Raw genomic sequence first — 13,806 nt, 5'->3', positions numbered from 1 at the left:
TATAGCAGCCTCTCAGGCTTTATTTTAAAGTGTCTTCAATCATGTCAATTTTTCATACAGCTTTAAGATGATCAATAATAATAGCAGCCAGTGTTTATAGAGTTCTAGGCATGTACCCGATGTTTTGCTGAACACAGTGTATAAATGACTTCATTGGGTTTCTACACCAAGCCTTTGAGGTGGATTCTGTTGGCATCCTCGTTTTGCTATGAGCAGATAGGCACAGAGAGGTTGAGCGCCAGTCTCAAGGTCACACAGCTTTAAATGGTCTTTTATTGTCTAGTTCACCACTGGCCGTACATGGCACACTTCACACGTTGATGTGGAGTGTCTAATGCCTCTAAATATTTGAGTTGTCCACCTTTAACATAGACCCTTAAAAGTGACACATGATCATACAGTAATTTTGAAATTCTGTGCCTGAAATGGACCCTAGATAAGATTAGGCCTAATCCCCTGTGTTGACACATGAAGACGTTGAATCCCATAAAAGGTATTCCCCCAAACACAATCATTTTCTTCGTTCTTTTTTTTTCTTTTCCAATTTTTATTAATTATTTTATTATAAAAAATTTTAGACAAGTAGTCATGTTGATTACATTTTACAGTTAACACCTATTACCATCACTTAGGTTCTACAACTCACAACTTTATCATGTCTCCCTCCCTCATTATATATCTATCAATATAGCCTTCTTTGCATCTATTAAACAAGCTTATTATTTTTTTATTAAGGTATCACTGATATATACTCTTATGAAGGTTTCACAAGAAAAACAATGTGGTTATTACATTCACCCTTATTATCAAGTACCCCCCATACCCCATTGCAGTCACTGCCCATCAGTGTAGTAAGATGCCGCAGAGTCACTGCTTGTCTTCTCTGAGCTACACTGTCTTCCCCATGACCCCACACACACCATGTGCACCAATCATGATACCCCGCAATCCCCTTCTCCCTCCCTTCCCCCCTGCCCTCCCCCACGCCTCCCCTTTGGTAACCATTAGTCCCTTCTTGGAGTCTGTAAGTCTGCTGCTGTTTTGTTCCTTCACTTTTGCTTTTTGACTTGATGTAGTGCCATTTGTTCATTTTTTTATTGTTTCCCTTGCCTGAGTAGATGCATTCAGGAAAAAGTTGCTCATGTTTATATTCTTTTCTTCGTTCTTGAAGTTTCCTTTCTGCGTTCTTTGGGCAACAGGGGAAGCACAGTTTACACTCATCTTGCCATCCTCATCTTAGCCGTCCACCCTGGAAACCCCTAATGGGAACCACGTAGGTGTCCGTGTGCCTCCACATCCCAGCCACTGGGTGGTAGTTCCAGATCTGTGACTTTGTGTGACGAGAAGAGGTAAGCGAGCCCGCGGAGGTTTCCGTTTGTTCCTTTGGTCACTCACCAGGCTTCTCGTCTCTGTGCTGCTCACCGGCCATCAGGTCTTCCTTCCGTCAGTTGTCAGGGTGTATTTCATGCCTGTTACTTGGAATCAGGCCGTTTCATCTTCGTAGATTTTTCAGTTCTTTGCACAGCTGGATTCTGCCCTTGCCCACCCGCAGGCCTCGCGGGCCCTCTTCAGAGGCTCTGTGTCCTTGGCTTCTTCTGTAAAGATGGAGGCGTGCTTCTCCTCTCTGGACAGAAAGGCTCACACAGCTCCTGGGGCCAAAGACACAGCCCAGCAGCCCCGTCCCGGAGGCCATGCCGGAGAAGACCTCCATGGCCACTGCAGCCCTGCCCCGGGCACTGTGGAAACTCGGGGGGAAGGCCCCCCAACACGCTGTAGGACACCGGTGTGCCGAGGGTGAGGGACTCCGTGCCGCTGAAGGTGTCCAGAGGATCTCACCAGGCACTTTTCCAAAGACGTTCACAGGCCAACAAGTACCTGAAACGATGCTCCACATCACTAACTATCGGGGAAACCGAAATGAAAAGCACAGCGAGACATCACCTCGTATCTGCGACACTGGATATTATCAAGAAGACGAGAGATGACAAGTGTGGGCGAGAACGTGGAGGCAATGCAGACCCCCCTCCGGTGGAGGAAGGCCCGTTGGTGCGGCCACGGTGGAAAGGGGCGTGGAGGTTCCTCAAAAAACCGAACAGAAATACCATACGACCCAGTCATTCCACTTCCGATACGTACCTGGAGGAAATTCAGTTGTTAGTTTGAAAAGATGTCTGCACACCTATGTTCATTGCACTTTGTTTACAAAAACCAAGTGTTAAAAAGAAAAAAATCACAGGTTCATAATGAGGTCACTCCAAGTTGGGGCCTGCATACAACGAAACAATACCTGACCTGCCTGCACTTCCAGGCCCCTCAGGAAGGCGGCCTTTACCAGCCAAACTGGAGTTTCCCCGAGGTAATCGGGGAGAACGTTCCCCCTTTTGAAGAAAGCCCTGCATGAACACTGCATTCTGTGCTGAGAAGGTCTCTTCCTTTTAAACGCTCTCTTTGCCTTTACAAACCTTTCTTTCCGGTAGCCTGGGAGCCCCCCTCTCTGCCTGTTGAACGGGACGCTGCCCGATTCATGAATCGCTGAGCAGAGCCGGTTAGGTCTTCCAATGTACTTGGCTGAATTTTATTTTCTTAACACAAGACATGGAAACAACCCATTTTGCTAACATCAGGGGGCCCTGTGAGGATGACATGGCGCGATGGGTCCCCTGAGCTGTGAGCGCCCCATTCAGCCCCTCCTGCACTATGCCCCAGGGACACTGGACAATCAGGGGAGGACGTTTAGTCCTGATAGGGGTGTGACGCACCTACTGGCCCAGTGCTCCCCACAGGGGCTGCAATGTCAACCACTTTCTCCTGGAACCGGAGTCCTCCCGGGCTGCTGGTTGCCCTGATGGCTCCAGGGGCTGGCCTTGGCCCCGGGGCGTCTGTCTTGGCTTCTCCAGGAGGCAGTCTCCCAGCTGGAGGACCTGTTAGCTACTAGGGATCCGAAGCTTTTAAGTGATTCCCACCACATGTCCCTTTGCTTAGTCATTACACTTGGGGGAAAAATATCTAAAGGTAATTTTTTTTAAATCAAATTTTGGTGAATGGATAAGAACGATTTCCCTTTATTAACCAAATGTGATTAAGAAAAAAATTGATTAAAGCATGTGCAAGCCATCAAGATAAATACTGAAAACAATCTGTATTCTGTGTGGATGGCCATGACTGGCGGTTTGGTCTGTGTCTGATCTGATTTTCTGAACAAACCTGCGTCAGCAGCGAGTGCCCATGTAGGCTTGGGGGCAGACTGCCTGGGCAGTCGCAGTTTCTCCTGATTTCCTCAGAATCCTAAGGACTCATAGGCTTTCCAGGGAGACGTTTGGGGAAGCCTATCTCAGGCTTCCTTTCCTCAAAATCTTCCTACTCAACACCAGGAAGTGTCAGGAGCAGACCATAGATAACCAGAAAATAAACCTCGTTTCAAACACACACAGATTGTTTTTTAAATGACGTGTATTAGGTCAGGTTGCAAAGAATGCGTCAATGCACCAAAAACTGAAATTACAAATGACATGTATGCTCACAATTAAGAAATGAAGAGATTTAAAGGAGAAAATGAAAATATAAATAAAAGGTCTTACAACTGGAAATTATAACATTTCCATTAAGCAACTCAAGGATGAAAAGGAAAATATAAATGAAGATTACAAAATCTGTAGAATTTCAAAGCAAAATTTAAAATAAACAGTAACTATATATATAGTATATATGCTCATATGTTTTATATTTATAATTCTGTTTTACATTTATGTTTGTGTTGACAGTTTTATTATATATGTATTATGTACAATATGCATGTATACGCATGTATGTTACATCACAATTCACAGTGTAAATGTAAAATAGTGATTGGGAAATAAAACCCAGGCCCACTGGAAGTCGAGGAGCATGATTCAGTTGATTGTCACGTGGTAGTTACACAATGATAAAAAAATGTAATAGGCCTGTGGAGTTGTAGGTCAGGGTAAATTTTACCTAGAAGGTTAAACAAGTCACTGTGCTTTGCGAGTGTAGGCAAGTGGCTGGAGGCTGGGCCTTTCAGGGCTGCTCAGGCCTCCCAAAGTCGGCTTCAGTAGGTGTAGTTTCCGGCTGGTAGGGAGGAGAATAAACCTCTCCTCATAGGGAACTCCGAGCACATGCAGTACTCCTGATTCTTCCCAATCTCCGTGTATTCCTTGCTGTTACATAAATGAATTTTGCAGATTTTGGCATTCTAACAATGTTCTATGATTCTTAGTGGTGTAGGCAAGGTTCCAGATGCATCTGATGATGTGGCGTGAAACGGGGAACACGGTCAAAATAAGATGCAGAGGAAGAAGATCCTTCTGGTCAGAAGGATAAAGAGCACAGCCTCTGGCCACGGTGTACAGCCCACAGGCCAGAAGTCTGGGCTCACTGTCAAAGCACAGGAACACAAGCAGCCGGACAGTCGTGTTTCAGGATCACCGTTGAAGAAGCAGATGCTGGATCGACAGGAATGAGCGGGAAACCTCGGCTTGCCTCACCGTGGCTTGGTTCCTTCTCACTGTTGTACTATTTTCTGGTCAAGATTCAGGAGCTGAGCCTCGGTCGAGTTAGCCTACGGTAACCTATAAAAAATAAGACAGAAACAGGCATAACTGCGGTGAGAATTAATAAAGAGAAGTCTCACTGAGGTGGTGTGGGGAGGCCTCATGCAGGGGGAGCCCCAGGCCCACCACTCCTCAGCTGCAGACCCCGCAGGAAGAGTTGCGCACCTTGCAACTCACTGTTTCAGCTGCTCTGTTCGCCCGCAGGAAGAGGGAAGAGTTTCTGCCTCCCCAGCAACAGCCCAGCCAATGAGAGGCTGTCACAACTCAGCCAATGAGCAGCCACGACGCAGGGACTCGCAGCTTCCTCCAGTGGGCTTTTTGCTTTAACAGTCGCCCAACTCCCCCTTTCTTTTATAGAAATTGACTTCTCTGCTCTGTTCTCCCCACATGTGTGATTTTGCTCTTCCCCAACTGCAATTTTTTATGATCCCCAAATAAACCCATTTTTTGCTGGTAAAATAAGAGTTTTATTTTTAAGGTTAACATTACATAATCTGCTTGTAACATTAATACCACATAAAGGGGGAGAAGGAGATAGGGCCCTATTGGAATAATAAGTTCTGTATCCATTGCTATTTATAAGTATACATCTGCAGCAGGTTCTCATAAAGTCAGATCTATATGGTAAGCTGTGTGCTTTGATGTTAAATATTCACACAGACACAAAATAATTTCTATCCTTAAAACTTAAAGAAAATTTAGAAGGGTCATAAAATTCATTTCATAGAGTTATATATTATCCCAGATAAATTTTTAAGTCTTTCTGATATGCAGAGAATTAAAACTATTGTGTTTACTGCTGGGAGAGTCATCTGGGCTCAGGGAGACTCAGCCGACCCACCTGAATTTCAGGTTCCAGGAACATATAAACTCTTGACAGGAGAAACATTGTGCAAGTAAATAAATATCAGCTTGTTTCATACTAGAAGGATGTTAAAAATTCTACCAATTTCATTAACTCATGAAAACTTAGAAATACTGCCAGTCATGTGTTAACATGGCTTATGTATTTCTTCCAGACCAAATATTGTATGAATCTAACCTATTTCTATTAGTAGATTTGCCATTTTCATGGGCTTCAGATACACCATTTGTTGGGAGGTGTATGCAGTGTAGTCGGTCGTTAGTCATGTGACCCCAGTAACTATCCAGAGAATGTGGGTCATTGTGCATCAGGGAAGATGGCATCCAATGAACTTGCCCTGATGATTCCACACTGGTCTCTGATCCCACTTTATTTCACTAAACTTGTGGCTCCCCCTCCTCTGGAACTAACCACTGAACCCGTGGAAAGAATTCTGAGTTGGTTAACGATTACTCAGCCTAAGCAGTCCTGTCCAGGTTTTTACAGCTGTCATCTGGCAAAAGTCCCCTCTCGTTGCCCTTTGTATCAGGGTTTAGTGCAGAACCGGAGGCGGCGTAGCTGTCCCGAAGATTGCCACGGCCGCGGCAGGCAGGCCGGGCTTTTGGAGTGCTGTGGCTCATTTGTGGTTAGAGGGGATCCCACTCAGGCTTCCTCACGGAGGCCTGGGATCTTTGCGGGAGGAGTTTGTGGTGAGGGCTGAGGATGTCAGGCTTGCTCACCAGAAGTCAGGTAAAGAGGCAGGATCAGGACCGAAGGTGTCCGTGTTACTGCTTCTGTGCGGGCTCTTGACTCTGCGTTTGGTGTTTTCGGGGAGCTTATGCTCAGAGAGACGGCACTTGAAGGGGATGTGACTACCAGCAGGGTATGGCGGAGGTGCAGAGAGCCGCCTCTCAGAGAACGCTAAGGCAGATGGAGGTGTTTGTGTGGGTGGCTAAAGGGAACAGACCGCCAAGGAATTTCTGGAAGAGACAGAACCCTCTTGCTGGAACTGCGAGGAAGAATTTACTCAAGACTAGTGCAATAGGGTGCAGAGACTGACTCCAATTCCAGGTACACCAGATGTCAAGGGATTTGCACATAATAAGCAGGGTGAAGGGGTCCGTGGATGGAAGAACTAAGTCGGGAGCAGCCAGCCAGGATTAGATGGTTTCAGGTGCTCTAGAGGGAAGTTCTAACACTGCGTGCCTCTGGGTCATTAATGTGCATTTTTACACGTCTTAGATTATAGCTTAAAACATAAGACACCAAAAATATTATCAAAATCTGAGACTCCCTCAAACCATCTTATGTGATAGGGCAGCAGAAGTATGATTCAAATGTGTCACAAAGTATTCTGAATTAACATTAGCTGTGTTTCTACTCCTTTGCTGGTTCGCTGTCTGGTTGCTCTATCTTACCATGACCCCCACGATTACAGAGACCGTGTTCACGGTGTTACTATTAACTCCTTTGGAATTTGCTGCACCTAGCAGTGCGTTCCCTGCCTCCCGGGTCAGTAGAGCTGTTTTTAGTTCATCCTCATTTTGAAGGATGTTTTTTGGCAGATGGAGAATTAAAGGCTGATGGTTCGTTTTTCCCCTTCAGCACTTTAAAGGCAAGTTTCTGGCTCCATTTGGTTTCTGCTGAGATTCTGAGGCTTGCTGCCCTCCTTTTCCTGCTGGGCGTGATGTGTCTGTTTTCACCTGGCTGATTCCATCACCTCTTGGTGAGCTGGCAGCAGCATCTGGTGATCCGGTCTTCGCACAGATAGTGCAGCCCTCGGCCGTGGGTTTGCAGAGGTCCCGTGGCGCAGACCCCTACGGGTCCCTGTTCTCACACCTCCTCCCGGTGTCCCACCATGTCAATGCCCCGCACTTTAGCCCTCGCCTCTGCAGTTTGTTACCTAGTCAGCTTCGTCCCACTTGCCGCATGACAGGCCAATAAGTCAAGAGATGAGGCACTGAGGCAAAGTAAGTGACTTTAATCAGAAAGCCAGCTGACCGAGAAGATGAGGGACTAAAGAACCTAATTAACTCAGGGCTGGTTTCATGCTTCTTTTATATTACGGAGGGGGGAGCAGGAGTTGAGGTCGGGAGGTGACAACAGACTCAGACACCTGTATGCCGGCAAGGGACAGAGGAGGGTGGTGAGACTCCTTGTCCTTGGGCAGTTGACTCCGGTCCCTTCGTCGATGTGGGTCTGGCCGTGATGTTCCTGTAAGTTCTTGACGATCCAGCCATCATTTTTGTACATACCTCTTCAGCTCCTTTGTGGAAGGGGCTGGTTGCATCAGTCTTAAGTCAAGAGCGAGGGTCCTGATGATTAACAAGCCCGCGTGCAGGGCTGCGGGGCTGAGCAGAAGCTGTTTGACCCCAACATTAAGGCAGCGCAGGAGACAGAGACCATGTGCAGGCAGGCACCCAGCCCGTTCCCTCGGTCACGAGTCCTGCGCGACCACTCTGCTCCTGTTCTAGCTCTCTCCGCTGTGGTTGAGAAACCAGCCCCAGGCACAGTGTGGAGAGCCGGGGGCTCAGCTTGCTTGGTCTGGAACATGAAATTCCTAGAACACTGAATAGGGAGTCACTGGCAGAGTCCCAGAAAACTCAGAATTCCTGATTCACAGTCCAGGGCTTCTTAAATGGTGGTGCCAAAATGTAGTAACGTTATTTTCCCCTCAAACTTTAGCAAACCACCCCACGCCATGTAATGTAATGTCCTTGAGGGCAGAAACAACCCACATCTTCTTCACTGCTCATCTATAGAGTCTAAGTAAACGTCCGGCACATAGCACAATCTCAATAAATTTTATTAAATGAATGAGTTTAAGACTGAATTGTAGCCAAATACTTTAATAGGAGTTGGATTTATCTCCCATCTTGCAAAAATCCTGGAGCAAGGGAAATGAAAACATTTATCCCATTATCTTTTCTTCATTTAAGGCTATTTACATAATGAGGAATCCCAAGGATGTTATTGTTTCTGGTTATCATTTCTGGAGAATACTAAAAGTACCCCAACCTCCAAATTCATTTGAAGACTATTTGGGATGGTTCACTCAAGGAAAGGGGAGTCCAACTCAAAATATGGGTTGGAGGTGGATTGGTGGAGTTTCTGCACTTCACCTCCAGCTCTTACTATCTCCTGGTTTAAACAACCACATTGCAATCCAAACCCAGACGTTGTTAAATCTAAGTACCTCCCATTAAAAACAGAATCTGAGTCAACGGGCTTTGCTTGCACTAAAGTTTTCCCAAGTATTATGAATATATAAGAAGATAATTCACCACACTCAAATGAGAGAAGAACACATTCAAATGACACTGAGATACCGTTTCTCACGGCTCTAACAAACTGCCACAAATTTAGTGGCTTAAAACAACAAAAACTATCTTACATTTCGGAGTTCAGAAATCCAAAGTATGTCATATGGGCTAAAATTAATGTGAGAGTCTAGCTACCTTCCATTCTTGAGGCTCCAGGGAAGAATTCTTTTCTTGTCTTTTCCAGAACCTGCACTCATTTTTCGGCGTACGTCCACACCCTTCCAAACTGCCATCACCATGTTTCTTCTGATGCTGACACCCTTTCTCTCTCATAAGGCCTCCTGTGATTGTGTTCTTTCCCTCAGAATAACCCGAGACATCTCTCCATCCGAAGATCCTTAACTTAATCACGTCTTTGATGTTCGTTTTGCTGTGAAAAGTAACATATTCAGATACTTGGGGGTTTCGCTGTGGGCACCTTTGTGGGGGCCATTATTCTTACAACAGCCAGCCTTCAACACATATGACGTCCACTCTGGGAGTGAGATTCTGGGTAGACAGGCAGGCTCATCTTTGCTGGTGGCGTGGAAAGTGGTACAAACCTACGTAGAGCAATTTTGCGAATTCTAACATTCCTGTATTCACACCTTCATGTGCAACTCCCCTCTCCAATGGAAAAAAATATAGCAAAAATACACACATGCACAGAAAGATGGGATTAGAAGATGATCTTCATCCGTAATAGCAAAACAGAAAAGAACCAAAATTTCCACCAATAATATAATAGAATACTGTATTTTCCTAAAAAACAAATAAGGAATGCCACTGTACCACTACAGTCTGGCCTCTAGGATCCATTGTTGATGATAAAAGAGTAAAGGTGGAGAAAAGTTTGTAGTGCAGGCTACCAACTAATAAAGACAAAGGTTGAGCACAGGAAAGTGCATGAGGAGAGAAGGGTTGGCAAAATTTGATGCCAAGGATGAGGGGCTGCATATGGCCAAGAAATACTTGACCAATCCCTGCATGGCCACCCTCACAGGCACTTCTGTATTAATGGGCTTGGACTTTAATCTATATTTCAATTTAGGAAATATTATTTCTGAAGAGTACCCTAGATTTCAGATCTGGACTTCCACAAAAGAAAATTTTAAGGGGCTGCTGTGCCAAAAATTAAAAATGACTTTAAACAACTGTTTGAGTTTTGCCAGCTTGTCCAACGCTCTGGAATCTTACGAGACTCACTTGTAGACCCACGGAGAATCCATGGTTTGAACTACTACAACTTTCCCTATAGCAACATGCCCCTTAATGGCCACAATCTTGCATGCTCATGCATAACATGCTCTCCTCTGGGAATTCCCAGTGTCTGTGTTCAAACCATTAGTCTTCAGCTATTTACTATTTATTTGTTTTTGCTTTGTTTTTCAGCAGAAAGATGGTACATTTACGAGCCTCAATTTTCTTAGGGCTCAGCTGATGTTTGGGAGTGTACTGATTGAGGAAGGCTGAAACCTGCTTCTTACTAAAGAAAAATGTAGTTGTCTTTATTGCAAGGTAGAAAAAAAATCTTTCCTTTTGTCTTTTGAACTTCTTGGAGTTTATGATCTACATTATGTCAAGACGTCATTTCACCATTTGAGCCTCAGTTCCATCATGCCCATAGTCAGACCTCCTATTTAACTACACCAAACACTTAGTTGCAAAGTGTTAAATATGTTAAGTAATTCAGGCAGTTTCTCAAGGTATCCAGTATAAAACTTCAACTAGCTATTGGCAGAGCTTTTGGAAGCCCTCCTGGGTTTGTCTCCCTCACCACAAATTCATCATGCAGAAGCCTCAGGTTTTCAATACTGCGTACAATGTTGGGAAAATCAAATCCCCTCAAACCACAAAAATACAGTGACCATCTAAAGACTAAACAAATTTGACCTGATTCCAGCCTTAGTTGACTCAGTGTAGACCTTGGAATCAATCCTACCCAATGGCATGAAGAAAACTCCCAGGACAAACTGGGATTCTACTGACACTAGAAATACCTTAGATTTGCAATATTAACTGGTCTAGAAAAGAATGTGTAAGCCACATTTACTCATGACCCAGTAAGTGTTTCTAAATGTTCATGATTAGTGAAATGACAATTTTTAACTTGTAATGTGAAGGCACTGCTAATCCTTTACTTGAATATGATGTTTTTTTCCCCTAAAATTTCTCTAAGAAAGAAATTTTCTCTAAAAATAACCTGTTCTTATTTCAGAACCTGTCTTACTTTGTGATTCTGGTGAGCATTTAACACCAAAGGACAGAGAGAGTAAAATGTTGATATACATATGAGAAATAACCATTTATTTTTGTTCCTACATGTTCATTTATGGAGGACATGTCATGGCCGCCCCAGGCTCACCGTGCATGCCCTCAGGCTGGTTCAGGTGGTCCCAGCTGGACTGAGAATGGCCATGTAGGTCGTCTGGCTGCCGGTGTGGATAGGATAAGCAAAAATGGCATCACAAAGGAAGAAGTGATAAAATCCAGCTTGTTGCATTAAGGGGACATTGCTTGGTAAAGGTATGTTTTCCAAACACACAAGACACATTACAGGGCAATTTGCTAAAGAGGTTAAAGGCTTGGTAAGACCCCATTAGGGACTCTCACAAACCGAGAGAATGTCCTCTAGGACAGGCAAAGATATTTACCCCCAGCCCAGCTAATTAGAACAATAAAACTAGGGAAACTTAGGTAGCAACACTCAGTGGAAACATGCCAGTTTATGTTCCCAGTTTTCTACCAAAAAAATCCTCGGAGCTCTCATACCAAACCGCAATTTCCACACCACCAGTGTGGCAGAATTCTCATTGCCACCCCTTGTTTATGGTGTAAAGCCCTGTATATGCAATTCCTCATTTCACACAAGGAAACTACGGCTCAAAAAGGTTTAATTAACTTTCTCATTGCCACCCGCTGAGAGGGGCCTCAAGGAAACGTTCTGGTTTTCCTGCAGCCCATGTTCTTATTTATTAGGGGTTTATGTGGGCTTCTTGTCACCCCCAGGGAATGCAGGGTTCCCCTGGATCAGGGCGGAGGAACTCTGGAGTGGTCAGGGCACTCAGTGCAGCCCAGCGTGGGAACATGACGGTTCATCCGAGGACGGGAGTCAGAGGGGGCGGAGGCCAAATGCAAGGGTGGGACAGGGTGCTGCCCAGGGAAGGTGCTGCTGTGGGGACCTCCCCCATCGGTCTCCACTACAGACCTCTCACTGCCCCCGCAGACGTAGAGAAACTTGCATCTCGGGTCAGACTGTACCCTCTACAGGCTGCCAGGGGTGGTCCAGGCAGACCCACGTCCATTTTGTACCCACCCGTGCGTCTTTGGGCCCCAGGGGTTCTCGCTGGATCGGTGTTACACCGCGCGAAATGCCTTCCAGGCTTTGTTATTCGCTTGTGTTCTGTGGTGTGCCGGGGCCACGCTGCCTCGCGGCCTGCAGGGACACCAGAGCGTTTCCCTGACGCCCCGCTCCTTAGCGGGTGGCAGTGGGGAAGTTAATCAAACCTTTTTGAGCCTTAGTTTCCTTAAATATTTAAGGACGGGCTTGGGGGTACAGCCAAGCCCCGACTCAGAGCCTGCAGGGCACGCAGTCAGTGCGGTGGGTGCTGGTTGGGGAATGGGGCTTCTCCTTTCTCACTCAAGCCCCAGGCGTGGGTGCCAAGGGAAGAGCTTCGATCCCATGGGCCCATAACTTCTTTGCACCCTTCAAGAAAGTTCTCTTCAGTGGAGATGAGAATGCCGTTTCTGACTAGGTTTATTGCAGTTTCCTTAGAAGCACAATTTTCCACGGACGTCCTGTTTATCGAGGTGTGAGGAAGCCGGTTGTCTGTCTCTCCTGCCCCTACGAGAGCTGGGCCTCTGGGATACACGGTCGTCGGCGGGGCCCGCGGGCCTGTCCCCAGAAGCCAGACTGGCACACGACCCATACTCGGTCTGTGCCAGCGATCTGCTCACTTGATAGAGAGCGGGATGCAGGGGATCCCATCTGGGCAGGGGCGCGCGGAGGGACCCCGACACTTGATGGGGTGTTCAGGACGACGGCCTGAACTCCAGCATCTCTTGCTGCGGGGGCCCTGCATTATTGGTGGATCCCCGGCTGTTGATAACAGTGGTGTAAGTAAAATAATAATTACTTTTACCCTGTGAATACCGACACGGAACCTCATTGTAAGGGAACTTGACGGGAGAGTCAGTCTCGGGGTTCCTGGGGGCCGCACCGTTTCTGTACAAAGCGGCTACTGAGGACGCTTATATACCCTAGACCAGTGCTCCCCACACGTACACAGACACACAGACGACCTCGCACGTTCACAACGGCCCATCCTTGCGCGAACAACGCAACCTGGGCCTCACATACAAACGCACCACCACAACTCGCCCCGCACCTCATCTCCAAGGTTTCAGATTCGCGCGCCACCTCAGCGCGCGACCGAGGGCGCGCAGCGCGTCACCGCACGGCGGAAACGGGCCGCGGGGACTCCTGGGAAATGTAGTCGGGTGGGAGCAAGACGACGCGTCAAGGATTCTGGGGCTCTTCGTTCGTTGAAGACGCAACTGGCCAGGAGGAGCATCCCTCCTGGATCTGTTCGTCTCTGCACCGGACAGATTGTAGCCAGCGCGGTCGGGACCGCTCAACCTCACATCCGGGCCTGGCCCTTCAGAGCTGTGCCGCACCCCGGAGACTTCTGGGAATTGCAGCCTGAACTCTCAGTGCGCACGCGCGGATGCGCGAGTCAGGGTCCAAGGGTGAGCCCGCCTCCAATTGCCTCTGAGCTTCCCAGGGGCGAGGGAAGGGGGAGGGTACTGGAGCGAGAAGCCCCGGAATGTGTGGATGCGGAGGCTGAGTGTGGGTGAACGGATTAAGTAAGGGCCTCCGCTCCGGAACAAGGCTACATTACATGAGCGTAAAGTAGGCCCTGCGCATGCACGTGTCCGTGCGTTGGTGCAGGGGCGGGGCCTCGGGCTGGCGCGCGGGCAGCGACGCTCCCCAAGGGCGCGCTGATCGCGGGGGCGCGCGGGCGTACCTGCTGCGTGTGGGGGCGGAGCCTTAGGCCCGGTCTGTGGAAAGGTCCTAGGAGAGGTGAGCGTG

The 13,806-nt window shown here is 47.2% G+C and overlaps 1 protein-coding gene and 1 long non-coding RNA gene across 9 annotated transcripts in view; one reads left to right on the top strand and one right to left on the bottom strand.

The window, feature by feature from the left end:
• Positions 1 to 12,455: 12,455 nt before the first annotated feature.
• Positions 12,456 to 13,241, bottom strand: LOC140847210 (uncharacterized). Its single transcript, XR_012126959.1, has 2 exons — positions 13,103 to 13,241; positions 12,456 to 12,813 (listed from the first exon to the last, which is right to left on the bottom strand). It is a non-coding gene; the product is annotated as an uncharacterized lncRNA (long non-coding RNA).
• ZNF667 (zinc finger protein 667) overlaps positions 13,206 to 13,806 on the top strand; it is a 41,109-nt gene continuing 40,508 nt past the window's right edge. For 5 of the 8 annotated variants that reach the window (XR_012126941.1, XM_073226711.1, XM_073226702.1 and 2 more), the window contains exon 1: positions 13,587 to 13,797. Coding sequence is in view for 2 of the 8 variants with exons in the window: in XM_073226706.1 (XP_073082807.1) it covers positions 13,549 to 13,580 (32 nt within the window). In the remaining 6 variants the exon portion in view is untranslated. The other 3 variants (XM_017640417.3, XM_073226704.1, XM_073226706.1) reach the window with 3 other exon arrangements.

This window comes from Manis javanica, chromosome 17 (genome assembly GCF_040802235.1).
Source record: "Manis javanica isolate MJ-LG chromosome 17, MJ_LKY, whole genome shotgun sequence".
In the NCBI taxonomy this organism is placed as follows: domain Eukaryota; kingdom Metazoa; phylum Chordata; class Mammalia; order Pholidota; family Manidae; genus Manis; species Manis javanica.
The sequence above is the reverse complement of the archived record's forward strand: the minus strand, read 5'-3'. Positions and strand labels throughout refer to the sequence as shown.